This window comes from Chelon labrosus (genome assembly GCF_963514085.1).
Source record: "Chelon labrosus genome assembly, chromosome: 7".
NCBI classification, from domain to species: Eukaryota; Metazoa; Chordata; class Actinopteri; order Mugiliformes; family Mugilidae; genus Chelon; species Chelon labrosus.
This window is the reverse complement of record NC_140343.1, coordinates 14,576,357-14,600,603: the sequence shown is the minus strand read 5'-3', so window position 1 is coordinate 14,600,603 and position 24,247 is coordinate 14,576,357. Positions and strand designations below refer to the sequence as shown.

Sequence of the window (24,247 nt, the reverse complement as noted above, 5' to 3'; positions counted from 1 at the left end):
TTGCAGAAAAGGTGTAGTACATTTCCACAGAAGCGGTCTTAAAAGTTTGTTTAATAGACCTGAGATATTGAAGCCACTTCCATCAGGATCGGCTGTGCTATGATATGTAAATGTGTGTTTTAATACTGACTCACAGGGTACTTAAATCACTGTGAAAGCAGAATAAGGAAGGCTACTAACTAACGACATGGCAAGAATACTCAAACTAAAACCAGCGCACTAATTGTATGCAGAACCTGGATGTGGATACTAAATTGCGGTATTTTGGTTTCTTAGTCCAACTTTCTTGAATTTTCACTGCACTGGAGCAAGGAGTGTACACGTCTGCCATCACCAGGAATCGTCCAACAGCCAGCGTGCCTGATAATATGCTGGAAAAGTGATCTAGGCTTGCTCCACGGACCAGGGGCCTCATGTACGAAGGTTGCGTGCGTACAAAAACGTTACGTACGTACTCGCTCATGGAAAAGTTCAGATGTATCAAGAGTGAAATGTCCGGGAACTTTGTACGTGCCAACGCCAACGACGTGGCTGGCGTACGTAGGATTCCACAGATGTCGATCCTTTGGCGACACTTATGATGCCGGGAAACTGTCATAAATGTGAAAACGATTAGTCCGACCGATCGGGACTGTGCCGGTCGACCCTGAGCAGAGCCATGCAAGCCGTGTGGGACGGAATTATCTGCATGTCAGCCAGGTATATCAGATTCCCACACAATGCAGCTGAATAGGTCAACATTAAAGAGCAATCTGCAGCGAGAGACGGTTTTCTGAATGTAATCAGAGCTATGGACTGCACACACATTGCTATAAAAGCGCCATCGCATGAATTTGTAAATGTCAACAGGAAACATTTTCATTCGATCAGTGTACCGATCATACGTGATGCGCAAATGCAAGTAAACACTGTGGCAGCGTGTCAAAGAGCACATTTTTGCGCATCTCCACTCCAGTGAGTAGCGTCTCCAGTTCTCTTTCTGTGAAGTTCTTCTTTTTTCCCGTCTTACTCATTCTTATGTTTTCGTTTTCTGATCACGCAGAGAGGGGATCTCAGGTGCAGGGTCAATTTAAATATAATTTGCATATTTAAAAGGGGCGTGAACAGGGAGTTGCATATTTAAAAGGGGCGTGGACAGGGAGGAGTCGGGTACGCTGGATTGGGATGTACAAAGGAAATGTGCTTCGAAATGCTTCTAAATCTGAGCTTACATCACGATTTAGAAGGAAATCTACGCAACTCTTCGTACATGAGGCCCCAGGCCTTCAGTCGGCCCGTGGCATCGCTAGGTGGCTGGGGAAGTGCAGCAGAAGGTCAGGGAATCGGTCCTAGGCTAAACCCGAATTGTAGCTGCCCGCCTCTCTTGTCCATCTTGGTCTAGAAAGCTTCATTGACAAGAGCTTCAACGTGGACTGTGTTAAAAAAAAAATAAGTCAGTTCTACCTCTTCTTCCTGTGGTTCACGTTGGATTGAAGACAGACTGGACACTACAGTGCCTAACTATTGTGTCTGGACGTATAAAGTAGTTTGACAAGGTAGGATAAGCTTAGTCTAGATGCATGCTAACTTCACTAGATAGCTCCGCAGCACATTGACCTCTTTGACGAACTGTAATTTCTTCACATTTTATGAACAATTTCAAATAATTTTCAAATATTTAGACGTAAAATCTTACACATTGCACCTTGAAACGACACCAGAGAAAATGAAAGCTTTCAAGAGACAATAGCAACACTGGTATTTATTCGTTATAGGTTTAAAGGGTTTCATATACAGCAGCGGCATGTTTTACAGTGTACTACCTGTGCAGTCAGCCTACGAGTGCTGCATGCAGCAGGGGAGCGATTAGGAGTCGGCTGACCTCTTATTACGTCTTGGCTAATGGAGCTGTTTGTTGGGATTGCTCTCTGCTTCAGAAGCACCACACTGTTTACTGTCTGGATACTCCACAAACAAACACACTAGGTCAGCCTCCCACGTACACATTCATCTACAAGGAACAAGCTATTATCTCCGTACCCAGTCCCTCACCCACGCAACAGGAACAAGCCACAAACCTACACAGAAACAAACAATGCACATGCCGCTGTTGTCAGATGAAAAGCAAATAAACCTTTTTACAATATAACAGATTTTGAGGAACTGGGGGGGAAAAAAACCCATTTTTGTTTGTTTGACAAATTGCGCCAACTCATGGAGAACCATGCACTCCTTCAGTTTCAGGTTCATACTGGAGAGTAAGCAAAATTTAAGAGGTGGTGTTTTTTACCCTAAGAATGACAGCTTGTTTGTGTGTGTGTGTTTCTCTTTTAGCCTTGACTCCCAGACAGAAGTGTTAACAGTGCTGTTTGTGTATACAGTAGGCTGTTTATTGAGTGGATGCACATTTAAGATCCTGTAAACAACAAATGGTGCAAGTACTTGAAGGACTCCTCAGAAAATTGAATGTTTAAAGGATGACAGATCCGCAGCAGGTGTTTCTTGGCAAGGAACACCATGTGGGGGCTTGCCAGCTGCGAAGGAAAACTGCAACCTCATCAAACAAACAAACACACAAGCTGCTCTGTCTGGGTCTGCCATGAATGACGGGAAAGCAGAGGAAAATCAAGTCAACACATGAAACGGCTTGACCTCACACCCGGCCGGCACAGAGGACGTGCTCTTATCCCCGGCCCCCAGAAATTAATGAAATAGCTGCTTGACACAGATAAGAGGGAGGTTGAATTTGTCAGCATGCAGTCACTGAAAGAGCTGACTCTGGCCCCAACATCTTGTTAGGAGAAGGGGATGAAAGAAAGAGGGGAGAATGTCAGGCAAGGAGAATCAATCTGTTGTAATTATTTAAAGGGGAACTACTGTTTTTTACAACCTGGACCTAATTTCTGGCATAAAATACCATCGTTTACTCACCCATATAACTTTGGTGTTATTTAGAGTCGTTCGGACGATATTTAGATCTGCATATATCCATATAGTGGGAGTGACTGGGGCACCGAAACGCAGCCTGTAAATAGCGCATTATCTGCCGTGAAACTTGTTCATTTCACCAATATTTTGTTATGATATGCTAGTGCTATTCCCTGTTGAGTCTGGAGTTACCCGTTATGTATTTGCGGACGTGCAGCGGTTTGTTGTTCTTTGGCCAGCTGTTCCTCCTTCTGCCTCCGCATCCTCCTTTCAACGAGCTCCTCATCCGTATACTCTGGCTCAAAACGGTAAGGACGTCCATCATAAACAAAGTCGTCATCCACAACCACAGAATCAGAAAAATATTCAGCCATGTTGCAAATAACTAGCAGTAGCAAATTACAGGTAAACCAGCGTGCATCGCTCAGAGATGACATCATCCAAGTCAGAGGTTAGTAGGTCAATCTACAGACCTCAGATGATGATAACAGGTAACACCAGACTCAACGGGGAATAGCACTAGTGTATCATAACAAAATATTGGTGAAATGAACGGGTTTTGCGGCAGATAATGTGTTATTTAGAGGCTGCGTTTCGGTGCCCCAGTCACTCTCACTATATGGATATACGCAAATCTAAATATCGTCCGGACGACTCCAAATGACACCAAAGTAATGTCCAGGTTGTAAAAAACAGTAGTTCCCCTTTAAGATATTTGGACTTTTTTGTAGTCTATAAATAGTAGAAGAAATGCTCTAGTTTCTAATGATGTTTTAACTTTATTTAGGATTATAAGCTAAAACATACTGGCAAAAGATAAGACATTAATCTGGCTCTATATGAAGAGGTTATTACAATAAATTCTGTGAGGGACGTTCCATATCTATTCATCCAGTGCGTGGCACTGGTGTGTGAATGTGTGTGTGCTTGTGTGAGCGAATGGGTAGATGTGTCTGTGACTGTAAAGCTCTTTGGGTACCAATAGGTAGAAAAGCGCTATATAAAAGCAAGGCCATTTACCATTTACCATCCAACAGATGTTGAGATGAAGCTTAGTGGTGCTAGAAGGCATCGCCACTGTTTGCACTGTTTTGTATTGTCTGCATAAGCTTGCGCACACACACTGTCTCAGTCCCTTGTATCGTACTTAGTGCTACATCTTCATGTAGCTCCACGGTCCCGGAGGAACGTCCTCTTATCTCACTATGTACTGCACCTGCTACATATGGTTGAAATGACAATAAAAACCTCTTTGACCTTTGTCCACTGTCATAAAGGTACATCATCTGGACACCTCATCATCTGGAACAATGTGTATAGAATTCTCATAGCTGCTGAGGTTTTTCACTTAAAAATGTCAGTCTTTTGATAGGATGGAAGGAAAGTTTCAACTTTACCAGGATCAGTATCCTCTGGATACTATGACCGTCTAGTGGCGGTTGATGAAATATGTCTTGAAATGAAAAGTGGTACACTCACCCACGAAAGAAACTAAAGTCAACTCTAGTTTCTTCTCTTTGTTTCCACTAAAATGCTCCAATTTGAAATGTGAGATTATTTTTAAACCAACAGGAATTAGAAGATGTCCTCACTTTTAGCCTCCTAAGGATAATTAGTCTGCATGAATGTAACAAAAGAAGAACACACATGTAAATACTTACGCCCACCTCCGCCCAGACAAAGACTCACACTCAGCCCTCTGTGCAATCCCATCTGATCTCGCCGACACTGTTGTTAGAAGCCTCCTCTCACTCGGCGGGCCATCCCGGTGCTGCCTTTGAACTCGGCTGCCAAGAAAGTGTAACACCGCGTGCCTCTTTCTTTGACTCTCAGGAATGATCAGGAACACCGTAATGATAAAATTGGCAGGGGGCGAGGGGCTGAGTGGGAGCACAGGGCTCCGACGGAAAGCAAGTAAGGGGGCTCGAGCATTGTCAACGTCCTGTTAATAAGCCGCGGCAGACAGCTGAGGTGTGTGTGAATTCCTGCGCGTGCCCAGGTATGCGCTTATGTGTGAGCACAAATATGAATTCCTCTTTTTAGGGCGTGCGTGTGTTAGCGAGGGTGATGTCAGGCTACGTTACGGCTTATTGCTGGGTTGAGTGAAGCGCAGGATTATCAGCTGATGGAAGAAATTGAAAAAGAAAGAAAAAAGGAGCTTTCATCGGGATGGGGCCCGAATGTTTGATGTTAGACAGAAGGAATCATATACAAGTTGATGGAAAGTCAGAGAGGGGTGGAGGTGAGGCAAGAGGCTGAGTGCCAACAATATAGGATCAAAACAACAAGTGAGCCCAATAGATAAAGAGTAAGCATGCCTTCAAACAGTCTTTGTTGTATCACAGATTCTACACTCGGTACTTCAGTGGTACTGTCACTGACTTCTATAAGGTTCCCAACGCCTAGCATGGAATAATGTCCTCTTTGCTCTCATCTGTGTCAAACATCAGTGTTCAGTGTGTATCAATGTTGCTTGTATCACACTTTTGGGACTATTTTCTGCAGCACATTAAAGGTCCCACGTTATATTGCTTATTGTGTATAGCAATTCAAAGTAAGTCTCATGTGGCACGAGAATGTGCATTTCAAGTTCCAGATCGAAATATTGCTCATTCTACCCATGTTTGTGTGACTCTGGTTTTAGACCTGTTCCAAATGGACGGCTGCAGTCTCTGAGGCTTTAAATGCAAATGAGCTGCTGTACGCCACAGCCCTTTGCAAATTAAGGCTGTGCCTTTGCTGCTTGTGACATTGTGGCGTTTATAAATATGCACTCTTGTCTGCACTTGTGTTCTTGTGAAACATCATCAGTTGCTGCCCAAGTTCTGTTCCAGTTTTAAGTATGCATCAGACCAAGTACAGTCCAAATACCTGGGTGGGTATTTGCCCCGCCGTTTAATTAAGGATGCATATGGCTGGAGGTAACTTGTGCCAGGTATCCCAGAATGCATTTTGCAGGCGTTACCAGGTACATTGCTGTTTGAGTCCTGACCTGCGCCCTGCAGTCTGCCAGAGTCCATACTCCAGAATCAAACTTCCAGTCGGTGCTTACGCCCATTTGACAAAGTGGGGATGAACACATGATGTCCAAAAACAATCATGTTTGGACAGTTAATAGTGGCTCATCCTGTGGCGTTCATTAGTTTTGTTTGGTAACCTTGAGGATGTTCTGTCACAATGTCTTTGACAGCAGTTCTGTTAAACCAATTTAAACAGTTTAACGGATCTGATATGAAGGATTACTGCGCACAGGTAAAAGTCTGTATAACACTTTATGGCAGTCCATCCAGTTTAAATATTTAAATATTGAACTAAAATGGTAGACTGACCAACCAGACTTTGGTAAAATGTGTGGACGTTTCATTCTGGGAAAAACACATTAAAAAGTTGAGTCATAAGGACAAAATGCTTGCTCAGCTAGAAACTGGTTTTAATGCTCTCTCTTCCCTGAAATCTGTCATGACCTTTGATTTTTTATTTTTTTTTGTTTTGTCTGCCGTTAGGTCACTTCCTGGGGAACCACAGTGTGCTGGACATCCTCAGACAGGACGGCTACGAGATCATCCACACGCCCTCTGATCATCAAGAGCCAGTCACCGAGTGAGTAAGCAGTTAAGAGTGCACTGTGACAGAAGACAAAGCGTGTCATTTCATTAAAGTACTGTGGTTACGAAGAAACACACAAAAACACAGATTCTAAAAACGCCTAATTCTGGTGGTTGCTTAGGTCTCTCCGTAGAAATCTAACTGTTTTACATCAGGGACTGAGTTGGTGACAATGATATATGTTGTTTTATTTTGGAGTCCGAGTATTGGCTGACTCCCGTTTTGTGCAGGTAATCAGTCACGGATTACACTCAAAAACTAAACCATGAGAATCTGCTGGCCTGACAAGATAATGAATGAGAAAAGACAGGGAGTTATGTACTAGCATCACACCGATGATATGATACTACGGACTCTGAATCAGAGCATTTGTGCACTCATAATTTTTGGCAAGCCTGTGGATATGTATCTGTATCTGTACTGCCCACCCCCCTCACAACTTAGCCAGTCCACATCCGCCTAATTCTCTCCAGAGTTTAGGAATTTAACCTCGGTGAATTTGCTGAAGCGCATTGCAGATAGGGGCCAAATTGTGTTCTGTAACAAATAAAGCTCAGCTATGCAGAAATCCTTTGATACCTCATCAACTCCCTCACTTTCCTCCCTTGCTCCCTCCTTCCCTCACCTTCCTCTCTCCTGTGGCTGCCAAATGTGAGCTGCCAGGTTCTGCCTGCTCTCACCACAACACACAAACACATTTTCATACACATGAGGTGATGCACAATGCCAAGGAGCAAAGGCAGGAGGTTTGCACTCGTTTAAACTCACATACATACAGTTGACTCACACAGAGATTTGGTGCTGGCTTTGCAGTGTTCCTTCTACAACCCCTCTTATTATCTGTGTGTGTGCGCCCAAACTCCTTGGCACAGATGAGCTCCAATCTCACCTAGGGGCTTAATCCATGGGCCCATAAAATAATAACAACAGCCACTTGAATTCAAGTGAAAGTGGAAAAACAAGGCACACTAAGAAGCCTTTTTGAAACAGTAAAAACATCCCCATCCATCCAGCTGGAGCGTTTTACTAACTCCTCACTGCAAATTACAGCTGTAAATGTAGCCTCCCTATCTCCCTCCACCCTGTTTGCACAGTTGTGACCTTCGGCCAGTGGTTCGTGGTTTAAAAGCTGACAAGTGGACCGGCTGGCTGGCTGTGGTCACGAAACACTTGTGTGTGCCGCGCTCGCACACAGCCACGCACTTGCGCGCGAGCACTTGTAGCGTCCCGATGCAAGGTGATGTGACAGGAGAGGGAAAGCACACCACAAGACGGTTGAATTTGAGGTGTTTATGAAAGCTGTTAGCTGGAGACCTGGACTGTTTCTAACCCACTCTCCAAATGTCTTAAAGAGTGATTATACAGTATGACTGACAGGCAGAGCAGACCAGAGCTAGGTTTGGCTCCACAGTAGCTTGACCGCAGGCCTGGAGCTATTATCACACTGACCAAGCTATAAGGACTGCTTGGATGAGGGGCATTAGAGCGTTTAGAAGCAGAAATACAGACCATCGGGTTTATACTGACTGGAAAGACAAAACTAATTGTGCATGAGTGCTGGTCTATTACGATCTCTCATATCACACAATATAAAGTTAATTTACACATCAAAATAGAATGTTTAATAATGTTTGACACCAGCATTAGAAATCCTCTTGACGTATTTTTCTTCCACTCATCCCTCAGATGTCGTGTATAACACGTTTTAGATGTCCTATCTTTAAAGTCACACGCAGCCACATTGACAGGAAAAGAAACAGAAAGGAGAAAGTATGAGTAATGTGTGGAAGAGGCATGGCTAAAGTTTTTAGCGAGGCCAGAGATTCTGGGTGGGCTCCTTTGGTCAGACGTCAATTTTTGATGCACAAAGTACGGCTGCGAGAGTTACAGCTTCCTCTAATGTTGCTCACTGGGTATTCCAGCCACTCAGGACCTCGTTAATAGGGGCAAGGCTTCCCTTGTGGTGTTCATGTCCTTGATTGAAGTCAGGGCTTATAAGTGGAAAGCAATTGAGTGGTCAGAAACCACAAACAATAACATTTGCTGGCAGCAAGTTGGAATTCTTGGAAAAGTGCACAGAAACACAAATGAAGCTAGTTTTTCATGTCATGTGCAAGTGAAATGTTTAAGTGAAATGTTTCGGTGAATAAACCTTAAATTTATATAGTGAAAAATGAGGTTTCACAGACTCCTCTGTCCTGTCTTCCCTGGTCTAGGAGTAAGAAATATCAGGAGACACCTGCAGCAGAGAGCAGCAAGGAGAGCACTGACACCAGCACGCTGTCTCCCACCAGCTGGCCGACCAGTGTGGAGACGGAGCTGGAGCTGGAAGACCCAGACGACTTTCTGGGCCTCGGAGAGGAAGAGCTGCCTCACATGCTGCTCCCCGACAGCCTGAGCCAGCTGGAGGAGTTTGGGCGACACAAGCGGCCTCGCAAGGTCCACCGCGGCCATGGGAGACCGCGACTCTTCAGTGACCTGTGGGTTCGCATCGGGGATAGGTGAGATCAGCTTTATAAAATAATAAATAAATTTTTGTGGACGCCTGTAAAGAATTAGACTATGATCAGCCACAACATTAAAACCACTGACAGGAGACGTAAATAACATTGACCATCTTGTAACAATTCATTGTTCTGCTGGGAAACTTTTGGACCTGGTATTCATGAGGATGTCACTTAGACATGTACCACCCACCTAGACCAGACCAGGCACCCCCACGCCATAGCAATGACACTCCTTGATGGCAGCAGCTATCCCCAGCAGGATGGAGACACACACACAAAAACAGTTTAGGAACAACTCAAAAAACAAGAAAAACAGCACAAGGTGTCGACCTGGCCTCCAAATTCACTAGATCCCAAACTGATCAAGTATCTGTGGGATGATCCACAGAGGCCCCTCCCTTTAACCCATAGGACCCAAAGGCCCCGACTAACAACATCCTGTTGCCAGACACCACAGGACACCCTCAGAAGGCCCATGACCATTCTCTGATGAGTCACAACTGTTTTGGAGGCACAAAGGAGTCCTACACACTGCTAGGAAGGTGGTCATAATGTTATGCCTGATCGGTGTATATGTTCCACCGTTTATTCAGACGTTTTTTCATAATGCCAGATTTAACAGAGGTAGAGCCATTTGTAATTGGAAGTGCCGCAGCATTATTTATTTGTAAAAGGTTGCTTTTGCTTGGATTTGAGAATAACTCTATGTTGTTTGGTTTTCTCGGTCTAGACTAGGTCTAAACTAACTGTTTACAACTTGCAAATGCACTGGAAAGTGTCATTATCATACTAACCATTAGCCACTGTGGTACGGGAGACCTTGTACTTTTCTTGTCAGAAAGCCCCAGACCCAGTTTTTTCTTTGAAATTGTCATGCATAGCGATTTCGCCGCTGTGGTAGGCCAGTTAATTGTTTCGGTTGCATGTATTTTATTGGGTCTCTGCACATTTTTGACGATCAAAGGGGCTGTTTTGGATAAAGTCTCATTTTAGACGGCATGATTGGGAATTAACATAAACAGCCTGACGTGTGGACGCATTCCAAGGAAACTGACATTTTTATGTAGTCGATTATAATTAAGGCTAGCTGCCGGCCTGCAGTGAATCATGCATGTTCCCAAGTGAAAAGGAATCCATTGCTGAGAATGGATTGGATATGCTATGGATGGGAACTTGTCATCACAAAAAAAGTCATCACAGTCAAAATACTGTTGCACACATGGGTTAAAGAAGCATTTAAATAAAGAAGTTTAAATAAAAAAATCCATCCTCACTGTCTGTGCTTGCCCCATATGTTTTATCTACATACACTATGGACTGTATAGACATGAGAATGGTGTCGATCATCTTAATATAACAAAGCAAAAAGTAAATTTCAGTATTTACAAAAAGTTTTCCTGAGGAGTAAAAAGACAACTCATTTGTTGTGTTCTTCTTCCTGCAGCACTACCCCACCACCCAGTGTCAGGATAATCAACAGCTACGTGACGGTGGACCCTCCACTGACCCATCAAGAGCAGCGCAGACGGATGGATATGTACGCGACAGAGCAGCACCCCAGCTCTCCTTCCTCCACTCCACCTAGCCCGACATCGGCCCATCCAGCTTTAGTCCACAGCGCGCTCACACTGTCTTGTCTTTTAGCCTGGCTTTTATCACACGTTCTGTTCACCTCCTGACCATCAGACTGCCTTATCTCACAGACAAACACTTAAGACTACTGCATCCACACCAGAGCAGTGGCAATGCACCTGATTAAAAACAAAACAAGCAACGACCATCAGCACACGCAGACGAGAAGTGGAGGAATATTTCCAGTCAGGATAAGACGTCCTCAGGAGGGACGGTCCTGCTGTCGGCCTCCTCCACACGGAGAGATCAGGGGCAGCTGGTCGAAATGCTTTAAAAACTCAAGTTTCACAATGTCTGGAATAAGCTTCTAGCCACGACTGTGTTGGAGTCCAAACCTCATAAAAGTATTAAGATAGAATAACAAACATGTAGGACGATGAAGAAATGTAATTTTGAAGCGCTGGAGTCTTCTACCTAATGAAAACCTTAATACTGTATAAGAAAATAAGACTGACCTTAATAATGAGAGTAGAACATACTAATCATAACTCTGTGATAAAGGAGTTGAATGCTACAGTACTGTGTATGAGGAGAGAGCACGCAGTTGCCACTTTGTAAATTGTGCATTTTGTTCATAAAGAAATATTGTATATTTATTATTTCTGGAAGAAAAGAGTATATTTTCTTGCTTTCTGAAGATTAAAGAAAAAAAAAGAACTTTAAAAAAGTGAATGATGTGTTTTCTTTCCAAAGAATAATTCGTTTAGACCAAATAGTGTGTATAAAATAAAAATCCTGAATAAATTCATAACAGGCTCTTAAAGGGAGTTTTACACAGAATAAAAGAGATGACAACCGCCTGTTTGCTTTCTATGAAGAGATGTTTTTGATTTTTAAAACTCCTGTGATATATTTAACAATAGCAAAAAAAAGATGTGTTGAAAGACTGTGTTTAAACGGGTCCAGCTTTGCAATTTTCTGCTTCTTCTGATTCCAGCATTGAAGAGGAAACCTGTGCAAATGGTGATCTCAGTCTGCCACCTCCTGGCCAAAACTGAAATCACTCGCCATAAGTTTGTGGCTCATGGATGTATTTATTCAGGCAATGCAGCAAAATGAAATGAACCAATAATAGTCACTCAGTTATAGAGAAAGAGATGTTAAGAAAGTTGAGAAGGTGAAATAGCATTCCCGCTCCAGAAGAATATTAGTCAATCGTTAAAGCCATGTTATATTTTTACACTTATCGATACCAGGGTGAATGTTAACAATGAAATAACCCTGGTCCTGTTCAGACCTGTGACTAACGTGCTTCCTGAGCGATCAGATCACAAGTGGGCGTCTCTGAGTTCCGCATGCTCACATATAGCATTAAAGTAGTGTGTCTCCACATACGGTACGTCTCAAGAGACCACTCGTGATTCACAGTTCTGCTGCAAGGATGAAAGAGATCAAAAGGCTCTCTCTACTGAACACACACTCTGGCGGTCATTCATAATGGTTGGATGGATGGATGGTTAGATGGATGGATGGATGTGTGAGTTTTCTGAATGAATGAGGCAAATCTACACATTTGGCAGTCCATCAGTGTGGCCCGGACACATTGTGTGTTCACACTGCTGGAAGAAGGCGGTCACAAGTGGCTCAGACCTCTAGTAACTGTAGGCCAGAGGTCTTCAATAGGGGGTCGCGAAAGTTTTGGTTGATTCGACATTTTTTTTAATAGTCCCCCTGCAATTTTTTTCCACAAATTTAAATGTCTTTAAATACACATATACATAAGTAGTGCTCCATCTCTCCATCAGTTTGGGGGTCCTTGGCCTGGAAAACGTTGAAGACCCCTGATGTAGGCTAATGGATAACTACATAATATATTTTATTGTATCACAACGTATTGATCACAGTCACAAAAAAAAAACTGCGATCCTGTTCAGTGAGCCTACATTACAAGATGATTCAGTTGGATTCTTTGAATCACAATAGTTGAAAGTAAAATTTTTCCAATAAAGTTGAGAGTTAAAAAAAACAACAACCGATATTTGGACCTTCATAGCAAGAGAAGCGCTGGTTCATTAAGCGGGTGTCCCCGTAGGCCAGATGTTATCCTGATGCAAATAAATGTGACCAAAAAAAAAGCAGTATACTGAAGAATTACACATCCTCCACACTGACAGTTACAACTTTAATATCATGATGAAAATATAGGCAAGAAAAGTGAAGGATGAATGCTCTCCACTCTTTTATTAAGTGTCCTCACTGTCCTTGTGCGAGACACTTCACCCCTGAAGTGCTCCAGATGAGTGGCACAAAAAAAAAAGCAGGATATTCTGGTTGGACAGGATGAATCAGTCACTTTGAAGATGAATTATTATATATAAAAAAATAATAATATTCCTAAGTCCTTCTCACTACTCTGGATTTAAACATAAGGGCCTCTGAGTCGTTCTGACCACACGGCTCAGTGACAGCCCTGCAGTTAGCACTTCTACCACTAAACGGCGCTACAGCAACATGCTGCACAAAGCAGCTCAGATGAGAAGCAGTCTAAAGGCCTCACGACCAGCCTGAGAGTAAAGACATGCACGGAGACAGACGTGCACTGCTTTTGGAAAACTGCATATGCCTTTAAAATGTTCATATAGACGCATGTCAACCAATTATTTAGAATAAATATTCACGTTGTGCATTTTAGGCCAATAAAAAAAAAAAACTGCGCATGTACATATTATTGTGAATCAAGGTTAGAAATAGTCACAAGAAAAATGATATTCTCAAATTTATAAATACTGTTGAATTTCTACATGTATCTGTAGAAATTATAGAACTGGTTTTTAATCATTTATCACGTTGCTCTTTCTAATTTATTTCATATTGTTACACCTTCTGCTTTACCAGGAGCATTTAAACTATATAAAACATTTTTTAATATAAATTGTATTTTCGTCCAAAGAGCTTACATTACTGAGCACTTTTAAAACAATTGTTTTACCTGGCTCATAATGAAATGTTTGCATACACCATTATCATACTGGTATTTCCTTAAATATTATTATCCCAATAAATAAAATGCAATATTCTTTCACAGATTAAACTGATTTTATGTGTTTTAATACATTTACTAATGTGACAAAACATGAACTGCAAATATTGTGAAAGAAGTAGATTGAATTTTATTTCTAGTATGTGGTTTAATTTAAACTGGTAGTGGTTACTAATTAATTAAATGCTTTCCGTACATATTAATTGAGCAGAATTAATAATGACACTAAACACTTGTTCCAGTTTTAATTTCTTTCAGTTGAGTCTTCCCCTCTTTCAAAACCAGAGCGGAGCAAGTTTTTTAGAACAAACAGCTTTTTCGCCCCTTAAGCCAAGACGGGACAATATTTGCCTTAGCTAGAATACCATTTTCCCTGGGCTTTGGGGTGTTGTTTGAGGGAGTGGGGGCCTTGACAGGGTGCTCTGAGGGCTGACCCTCACTCTGCCGGGGACACGCCGCCAGCCGCATATAAATAAAAGATTACAGTGGAAAATCAATTTCTGAACAAACTCATTAAAAATGCCCCTCACCTTAAATGATTCCCATTTCCTTCCATTCAACCTGTTAACACCTCGCTGTCCGTGAGCCCGAGCACCCTACCCCCACCACCCCCGCCGCCGCCACCGCCGCCGCTGCCTCACCCCCTCCCTCCCCTCCTCTCTTCCATCCTTCCTTCGCCCTGTTGCTCTCCCCCGGTGGTAATTACTTGCACAAGTCGTTTTTTGCCCTTTGATTTGCACCGTTTCACAAATGAAGGTTAAGTTTGTTTAACCGTGGTGGATTTGCCAGTCATGTTAAAGCATATAATGTGGCAGGCCCTTGGTTTCTCCACACACCTCAGGCACCCCCTTGTCCACCCACCCCCCCTTCCTCCTCCTCCTCCTCCTCCTCCTCTCCTCCCCATCTCCTTCCCTGTTGGCCTGGGCCTCTCAGGGAGGTGGCAGTGGGGGCCTCCAAGGTTAAGGCTTAGTGGGCCTGCAGTGGATCAGGCTTCAGACCCATTGACTTGACTCAAAGGAGACCAGGAAGTTGTTAAAAATCACCTCTGCTAAAAAGATTAAGAATCAAACTGTCGTGTTCGCCCTGTGAGGACGTTCAGGTGCTCATTGACAGCTCACGGCTCACTGAAAGATGGGAAGAAAGACACAAGGGAGCATCTGTTGACTCCTGTCCAAAGCTGTGGACTGTAAATTACTGGGAAAAAAGAAAAATAGTGAAAGATACACGTGTCGTAACCTTGACTTTGATCAATACCTAATAAAGAGTGAAAGTCAGCTGAGCCAAGGAGAGCATCGATCTCAGGTAGATGGAGCTGTTAAGAGCATTTCAAGTGCGTGTTGCTTTTATTGTCGAGTTGCATCTCACGCAAGGAGTTTGTTCACACAATCGACACAACTAACGACGTTCCCATTCACAACTCTGCCTCTCAGTTAATCTCCTGTACTGTGCATGCATGGATATTTGTAAGATGCTTTTTGTCACTAGATCTGTAATTATGAGTTCTAACCATGTCCGGTGTGGTGAGTCTCACCCCGTGTTTCACAGAGAGCTTTGATTCTCCGTCTAGCCGAGGGCAGCCATAAAGCTCTGGGAAAACAAAAGTGTGTTTAGCCCGAGGGCAGATAGCTCCTCTCCCTGCAGATAATCCCGCCTGATAGCGGAGTCAAAAGCGGTGCTGTTTGCAGGCGCTCTGCTAACTCGCGGCTCATCTGTGTTTGTGCTGGTTGAGACATTATTCTCTCCCATTGTCCGAGTCCCCTTGAAGATGCGCGGCTTTGAGCCGCAAGACTGAGCCCTGTGGCCTTGTGGCGCCTTAACACAGGTCAGGTGCAAGTCTCGAAGGCGAGGCAGCATTTGGTGAAGGTGTACGCTCATGACAAAAGGGGTCACGGTGTAGCTTTGGTTTAAAGCTTGATCGCCTTCACTGTGTAAAGTAGAGAATAAATAAATAATTTTTAGTTATATCTGTAGCAGCCTCTGCAGTATGTGAGGTCATAGTAGAATTAATTTATTGCACTTAAAATAAGGCAGTACTGATGCACAGGTTGATCTCTCTTTTAAATACCTTGAATACAGTCAAGTGTTGCTTATTCTGAATCACCTTACACTTAATTTAGCCTAGCCTGCTTGAAGCCTGAGCTGCTTCACTAGTTTGACAGCAGCTTAAAAGGATAAACTACTCTGACAATTGTTTTCTTGATAAAGGAATGTGTAACCTACTACAACATCGTATTTTTTTTTTTCTTGTTAACTGGACACTTGAGATCTACAGCACAGAGGTAAAAGCTACAAAAACTATAATTTATTAGATTATTTTATAACATAACACAGCATTATGCACACTCACTTGACAAAACATCGGATACACTAGTGACAATAAATGCAGCCTCCAAGATGAGAACAAGGTTGAATCAACAGCTCTCTGCTTTTTAAAACAAATGCTGAACACAAATGCTATATTAGGATGCATTTGCTCACTAATGTGCCTAATGAACTGGCAAGTGTGCGTGTAAATCTATACAGCACACGCATATTGTGCTGTAAATAAATTCTGAGAATAGCAAACATATATGTTGCGCTATCGTTCTGTATCGCAACACACAGCGAGACGAAATAGTTTGTTTTCAAGTGCAGAGGTGGAAGGAGCGAATGTGTACCAAGGAGAGGAAAGTAGCTACAAAGGAGAGAGGAATACCGCGTGTGTTTGTGTGTCCAGGCGTCCACGTATATATGCTGCATGTGCGTCCCCTGCGTGTGCATTGAAGGATGGTGGTGAGAGTGTTGTGTTTCACAGTTTTTTGCCATGATGCACTGCTTTATTATTCTGCACAAGGGGCACTTCACATGCGGAATGGGTTCTCTTTGATATCGACAGCAGCTTGAGGGAGAGAGTGCACTCAAAAACAGGCGAGGGCGAATTTATTCTGGGAAAAAAACAGATAGTTGTGTACTTCCCTGGCAGTGGTTGCCGCACATACGAAGAGCCAACCGCTTTGATGCTCCAGCGGTGACACTCCACACACTAATGAAATATGGTAATTACAGCCACATGAAAGCCCTCCTAGACAGAGCTGGAGAAAGGGTACAAAAAACAAATATGACTTTATCCAAAGATACCCACTGTGATTAATTCTCCTTTTCATAAACATATATTTTATGCCGTTCACTTGCTACAAAGCAGTGTGGGCCATCAGTTGACCCAGGAACAGGCGAGGGGGAAAGGTCCACTGATTAAGAACCCTATTGTTCCCTTTCAATAGAAGACGCTGTCTGCTGGAGAACACAGAACGGAGGAGTGTTAAAAAAAAAGAAGAAGAAAGAACTCGCAAGAAAGTGCTCACTGTGCCGCTCTAATGACAAAAGGCTCTTTTCCTTACAAAAGCAGATCTTTTCTCCTGGTTTAAAATTCTGCGGAGTGTAAAACTCCACAGAACCTAAAGTTGGCTCGATCGAACGCGTCAGAGGTCCGCCGGCCGGTGGAAAAACTGGTAACTCGATTGAAGGAGGTAGGAGATTTATAGGAAAGTGCAATATTCAAAGTTTACACAATAGAAATTCGAGCAATATGTCTACATTTTCCGTCATCCAAGATTTGTGAGGGGAAGACCGCAGCTTGACGTAATGTTAGTTACTCTTTTTTTTTTTTTTTTTTTTTTTTGAAAACAGAAATGGTCGGGCGATTGTGCTGGAGGCTGGTGACTGGGGCAGTTTTTTGGATGAACGCTGAAATTGGCAGGTCGTCTGCTGGAGGAAAATGAGGTGCAATTTGGTTTCGGTCTCTCTCCGCGGGTAAAGACAGAGGTTTCGCATGGGAGTAACTTGTATGTGTGTACAATATCAATTTCATCGTAGTGGATGTCGCCCAGCAAAACAGTTTGTTCCTCCAAACTTTCAGTTGACGTATATTTTATAATATATTATGTTTTGCAACGGTATAAATATGATAAAAGACGCTTGACTGCCATATTTGGTCAAACACTGTGATATCTAATGACACGTAGTTGTCAGCAGTGCCGGATCTAGACAATTACATGGATTTTACCTCCAGCTAAAAAAAAAAAAAAAAAGGTACGTAAACGGCATACATTGACATACATTACTTAACCCTGCTGCTAAACTGCCTTCCTACTGTATTATTCTCTATCTTTAGGGCTATATTAGACTGAAGGGGTGAAGTGACCTGATCCTATGCATGTCACTAAAGAGGGGAGTGAGGAGATGGGAGTGGGAGAGAGAATTCAATGGGTGGAGGAGGCTGTGTGTGTTTGACCATCAGTGTTTGCTCACAGTCAGACGGTGCAGCAGCCCCCCCATCCCACCCTCCACCCCCTCCATATCCTTTCACACACACACACACACACACACACACACACACACTTTTCGCCTTGCTGACTGGGTCTCCCAAGGGATGGAGCTAGAGGTCAGGGAGAAGGTGGAGGTCAAATGGGCTCTGATAAGTCCCCGCTAATAGGACAGTGTTCGTTTTTGTGCGAGCATGCTTGTCTGAATGGGGCTGTGTTTGTGTGCGGAGAGAGGTGTCTGACGGGCTAGCTGGGGCGCAAAGCTAAGCGGAAAAAAAAAAACAACACACACACACACACAGCCGTGCACCGTGCGGATCCACATGAGCAAAGAGTACACGCACACGCGGACACACACACAAAGTTGTGCACGCTGTATGCATGCATGCACAGTCTTTAAGGTCAGAGCATGGGGTGAGAATGTTAAATGGCCAGGCGGGGGACATCAAATATTTTCCTACCCATCACTATCAGCAAACCACCTGCCTGAAACCGTGAGCTGTGTGTGTGTGCGTGCATGCGGGGACAGCCACGCAACATATATAGGTTTAGCTGATGAAACTACTGAGACAAGTCGGCTTTATTACAGCACACACAGAGGCAGACAGACGTACAGACGTGGAGGCAGACAGACAAGATAGGCGGTGTGTGTGTGGGTGGGCGCCAGCAGTCGCGGCGCGGCACACAAACAGATGGGAGTTTTGGGTGCAGAGCTGCGGGCGCTCAGATAGGAGCTTACCTCCCACCCTGAGTTTCTACTACCCCCAGCCCCTTTTATCGCTCGTCTCCAGGTGTATCCAGGTAACTCCAAGGCCAAGCCGCTCTTAAAACCACGACAGTCAAGGTAACAGCTAATTGCAGAATGGCACTCGTAAAATGGCCTGTTTGCCTACAGCTGAACTCCGCCCCGCTCGTTTTAGATGCCAAACTTGGAGGGAGGCAGGAAGCGACGTGTGCATCAGGCGATGATGTGGTGTCGCTGTGTTTGTTGCAAGTTCTATTTTTTTTAGTTCTTCATTTTTTTAGCCTCTTCCTCCGACTACTTCTCATCCTCATGTTGACTTTGCGTCCTTGGGATTGAGTCATTCTAGCGTTTCTTCTCCATACTTCTCACCGTCTTTATCTCTCCCTTCTGTGCCCATATTTCTCCGACTTTATGAGTAACTCTGGCTCCCTCCCTCTTTTAATGTTTGATTCCAGGTGATAAGAGACGAGAGATGAGTCGGTCTGCACCGGTTAATGTGGTCAAAGGTCAGAGGCTGTGCTGGGGAGTGAGGAGGGGGGCGCCTGCAGTTAAGTCAGCCCAGGCCGAAGCTGGACCGCGATCAGCTTTTTGGACCGTGAATTGTAGCTGGTGGCACCTAGCCAAGCTGTCTGCACATCAGCCAAGAAAACATACATATTGAAGCAATTGTCCGTATCGGCTTGAGGAGTCATTATCTGACAATCTATCAAGATACCGATCAAGAGTTTGTATATATCTACTGTCACATGTACTTACCCTCTGCACGGAGATAAGATTACTACTTCTCTTTGCAAACAGGCCAATAAATACGTAAGTGCACACACCTGGACGTGCACATACACAAATGCGTGGAGCGTCTACTGTATGTATCATACTCAAACAGAAACATGTGCCTATGAACTGTGTGAGTGCGCTGTAACCTCACCACACACAAATACTGTACAGTTTACTGTCAAACAAAGTCACGGTTCATCTCCTCACTCCTCAACAATCACTTGTTTGTTTCAGGCCGCAAACAAACAGCACACTCCCCCACATAGTGGTCATTGACACAGACCGAAAGTGATCCCTCCTCTGGCTTTTCGCTTCGCCCTCTCTCGCTCTCCATCTTTCAGCTCTCTTGTCCTCCCCAACCCCTCTTCCTCTTTGTCCCTCTCTTTCACACCGTCTCTCTCGCTCTCTCTCTCTCTCTCGGTTTTCATCTGATTTCATTCCTCGTCCGGCTCCCGCCATTATAAATTCATTGTATGCTGTCGTGGCTGATTGAAGTGATGGGCTGATTCCTCAGAGCTTCCTGCCTGATGGAGGGTGCTATAGCAAATAGCCCAATGGGTCTGTTTAGATAACACTGACCTCTCGCAAAACACCGCCACCGTCCGCCGCGAGGGAGCTTTGTGGGGCTCGCTGCTGTCCCCGAGCGACGGGACGGACAGGGCGCGAAAAGGGGAGACGGAAAAGACAGAGGCGGCGAAACAAAAAAAGAGAGCTAGATAGAGGTAAAGAAAAAGAGAAGACGACGGAGAAATGAAAACACAGGAAGTGGGAGCTGGTGGAGGTTAGAGAGGAAGAGTAAAGGGGAGATCTCGGGTGGGCAATGATTTGAAGAGGATTGTAACTCCCACCTGCCCTCTCCATGAACAAAAGTGTTAGTCATCATCAGGGTGAATTGTGAGGGGAGACAAGGAGCCACTTCGTTGGTCCCCCTGATCTGCATTCTGCCCATGGGGTTACCAGGGTAACGAGTACAGTAGACAGAGGGGCGAGGAGGGTGAGGGAGGCATGGAGAGGGCACTCACCCTTTTCCTTGGAAATGGATATTCATGCCTTTGTTCTGCTGGGGTTATGATCGTGTTGATTAGGAAAAAAAGAAAAATTTGTTTAAACAGCCCGCCCTCGCCGCTGGCATCAGATATCATGAGGCCGACCCAACTTCACCTGGCCGACAGATCAGCATTCAAACACCAGCGCTCATTAAAAACAGGAAGATAATGGAACTGGCAAAATATTCGTCCATGTGAATGATTAAAAAGAAGGGTATTTCTTCTTGTTTTCCAAACATCCCTTTGACCTACTTTGCCCGTGTCTGTGTACTCATCTATCTACCTATGCACGTGTTTGCCCAGAGGCTTCAGTATTTCTAATAAATCCGAATAAAAGCTCTTTTCTGCAACGCACAGTTCCACTAGTTTCTGTTAGTGCTACTAGTCCCAATATAGCTGAGTATGTGCCACGTGTATCTACGTCCCTGTTTTAGTACCTGCTTTACGATCCACATCAGAACACACATACCCTCCTTTAAGTGAGCATTTGAAAATAATGGTCCTCGGTGTTATGCAAGTCTCTGTACACACTGGGCCCGTCTTAAAAGTTACAGGGGGCAATATTATGGCTCATCTTTGAAAGCTGGGGGCTGTAAAACATCATTGTAACTCCCTCATGTGACAAGACGTTTTACAGTCGCGCCATTAAAACCTATTGGGAGAGAGATCACGGGCCACATAGGCCAGGGGAGCGCAAAGCACACCGGGCGCTCTCCGTCTCTCCTGACGCAGCACTGAAAACAGGGCACTCCTCACTGCAAGGAGCGCCACTGTCCTAAGATAATGTTGTTCTTTAATTAAACTATCTCTGTAAAGTGGTGGTGGTGGTGGTGGTGGGGGCTTTGGAAGGATGGCAGTCTCCGGCACATGGATGAACGTGAACACGTGTGCAGACGTCGTGGGGAGTATTGTTGTTTCTTTAGCACATTAATAATGCCTGTCTCGAGTTGTGTGTGTGTGCACACTTTCCAGACCGATCGCCAATTAAAACAACCCTCCTTTTAGTGAAAACATGAAAGCGGCTCTCGCAGTCGCAGTTATGAATCAACCATCAGAGGTCATTACAGCAATCAAGCCTCATAAGATTAAGCCCAGAACTAAATATTGACCAGATTAAAAGGCGCAGAGGCCTCACCAACATCCTTAATCACACTAGATAAAAGATAAGGGCCGAATCTAGGACTTAGTTGTTCATAAAAATATATAGGGTACAATGTCTAATGATGATTTTAAAGACACTAATTCATTCAAATGTGGACATCTGAGCACTGGGAAACCTTAGTCAGAATATCAACCTGTCTGCTTCTTCATCTTAATATGCTGATCAAGTTTATTTAAAAATACTCACTTGCCAAAACATTAGGTACACTAGTGAAAAAAAATATATATATATAACAGTCCTGCACTAAGGCCCTGTTCAGACCTTGCATTAACATCAGCAATCTGATCTGCAAGTGACTGCTGTATGCTCATTTTAGTGGATGTAGTTTGTGGTGCTGTTGAACTGCATTAAATTAAAGTATTTCTGTTTTTTTTTAATCTAGCCCACTGACTAAAATGGGGTTGTCAAAATAATAGAAACGTGTCGGCACAACACAATACAATTCAGCAGTGCCACAAACCACAGCCTCCTGTATGAACACACAGACAGCTGAATCAACATCTCTCTCTCTCTCAGCTGCTTAAAGATTAAACGCGGGGCTATTGCATTACGTTCGTTTTTTTTTTACTAGTGTACCTAATGAACTGGCAAGTGGGTGCGCGGTTGCTGTCGTAAAGCCCGGATTCTTGGAGAAAGCGTATAAAAAGTAAAAATTAAATCTGTTTATGATTTAAGTGTGTGTGGGCTTTCACGCGTAATTGTGCAAATGTTGCATTTGCAATCTTGCGACACTGCAATAAAAATAAAGGAATAAAAAAATATATATATACTGCAATAAAGAAGCATTCCCCTTGTGCAAACAGAAATGAACGCGGGTTGCGTTCGTGCCACGGCTCTCAGGACGGTCGCCTGTCTCTTTGCGGTAACTTGAGCCGGCAGCTCCTGTGAGCGTCTGTAATTTCTCTCAGCTCAAGTAGCGGTAGGTCGCAGCGACTACTGCTGCGATTCGAGGGCAATAATTCCCGCTATCTCCGTGTTGATCCGTGTCCCGCGGTTTCGTCTAACCGACCTCAGGCATTCTGCTGAGGTCTGGACCTGACAGAAAGTTGGCGCGCAGACCACAGTCCGGCATTTACAGAAATAAACTAATAATAATAATAAAAAGAAAAGGCTCACTTCGTGTAAAGTGAGGCTTTCTGTCGCTGACCCCGCTGATAATGCGCCGCTGTTCATTTGTCTGACCTGCTGCTGCTGCTGCTGCTGTTGCTGATGCTGGTCAGCTGCTCTCCAGAATTATCTTAATTTAGGAAGCGGCTGCTCTTGTACTTCACCCTGCGGTCGCTAGGGGGAGGTGTGAATGAAGACATTCTTCCCCCCCCCCCACCCCCCCACTGCAATCCGTTTCACAGGAGACATTTTGACTTGTCACAGGTGGAATTAACGATGGCTCAATTCTATTAAGAGCCCCAGAGCCGTGGTAATGGACCAGCAAGCGCAGAGGCAGGACGTGTCCAAAGTGGAAAGGAGCCACCATCAATACACCTGTGCTGTGAAACTGGGATTGAGCAATAAAAACTCTAAATGCTGAAAGGGTGTGGATTCATACCACAAACAGAAGAGATAAGAAAAGGGTTAGGTTCGGTGTATCATAACACACCTGATAGGGGCAAATGATTAAGATGTTAGGATGTGCACTTTTCAATATGATACATACAGAGAAATTATCTTATTACCTTTCCGACGATCTCAACAAAGACTGAAAGATTTATGGCTCAGCTTAATATAAAACCCCTCTTCAAGGTTCAACCGGTGGCAAAAAACTTTGTTCAGAAAATAATCACGTGGAGTGGATTTTAGAAAAGGGGCCGGGAGAAAAATGTCATTTAGGATTCAAGATTTCCATTTGGCCGCCTGAAAGAGACTTAACGCCAATTGTCCTGCTGGTCATCTCGCAGGACAGAATGCAAATGTGGAGGTCTATAGGGCCTGGTGCGGGAAAGCCATTGATTTGAGATGAATACAGTGGCTACTCTCAGGCCCTTCACAGTTATTAGGACTAATAGAGAAACATAAAATAGTGAGAGAGAGAAGCACAGATCTGCACAAATGCTCTAAATAGCTGGCTACTCCACAGGCCTCTCGGAGAGTTTGGCTAGCAATTTGCATTCCTTTGTGTGACAACTTGTAATCCTCCCCTCAGCATGCCAAGAAACACACAACAGATTTATTGTCCCAGTCAACAAATCGTTTAGGTCATCCCAAACCTATTACTGCCTAATGCAGCGTTAGCCCCCCCTCCGCCCCCTACCAGCGCCGTGCAGCGCCTCGCATCAACCATCTGAGACTTGCAAACACAGACCCCGCACGGCCCGGGGCCCCACGGCTCCACCGCTTGCTTTGTTGGCCTCCGGGTCTATTCAGACTCGATGCACTTCTGGAGCTTTATATCTTCTCTGTGCAGCAGCTTGGGAGGGACAGAAACCGGTGGCTGAGGCTCAGACGGCTTTGGTGTCGGGGCAGCCGGGCTAGGCACCACCGCTGCAGGCCCACGCAGGCCGTGCTGAGACTCCAAAAAAAAATAACAGAATCAGCGACCTTCTCACGTCTTTAATCTCTAAAGAATTGTCCAGGTTTACTTTTTAAATAC

The 24,247-nt window shown here is 44.2% G+C and overlaps 1 protein-coding gene across 1 annotated transcript in view; it reads left to right on the top strand.

Moving 5' to 3' along the window:
• The window catches only part of trabd2b (TraB domain containing 2B), a 72,494-nt gene extending 61,132 nt beyond the window's left edge, over positions 1 to 11,362 (top strand). Inside the window, exons 5-7 of the mRNA XM_084547647.1 lie at positions 6,411 to 6,507; positions 8,730 to 9,014; positions 10,465 to 11,362. Of these exons, the coding sequence (XP_084403773.1) occupies positions 6,411 to 6,507; positions 8,730 to 9,014; positions 10,465 to 10,699 (617 nt within the window). The 3' untranslated portion in view covers positions 10,700 to 11,362. The remainder of the gene's footprint in view (positions 1 to 6,410; positions 6,508 to 8,729; positions 9,015 to 10,464) is intronic.
• The last annotated feature ends 12,885 nt before the right edge of the window (positions 11,363 to 24,247 follow it).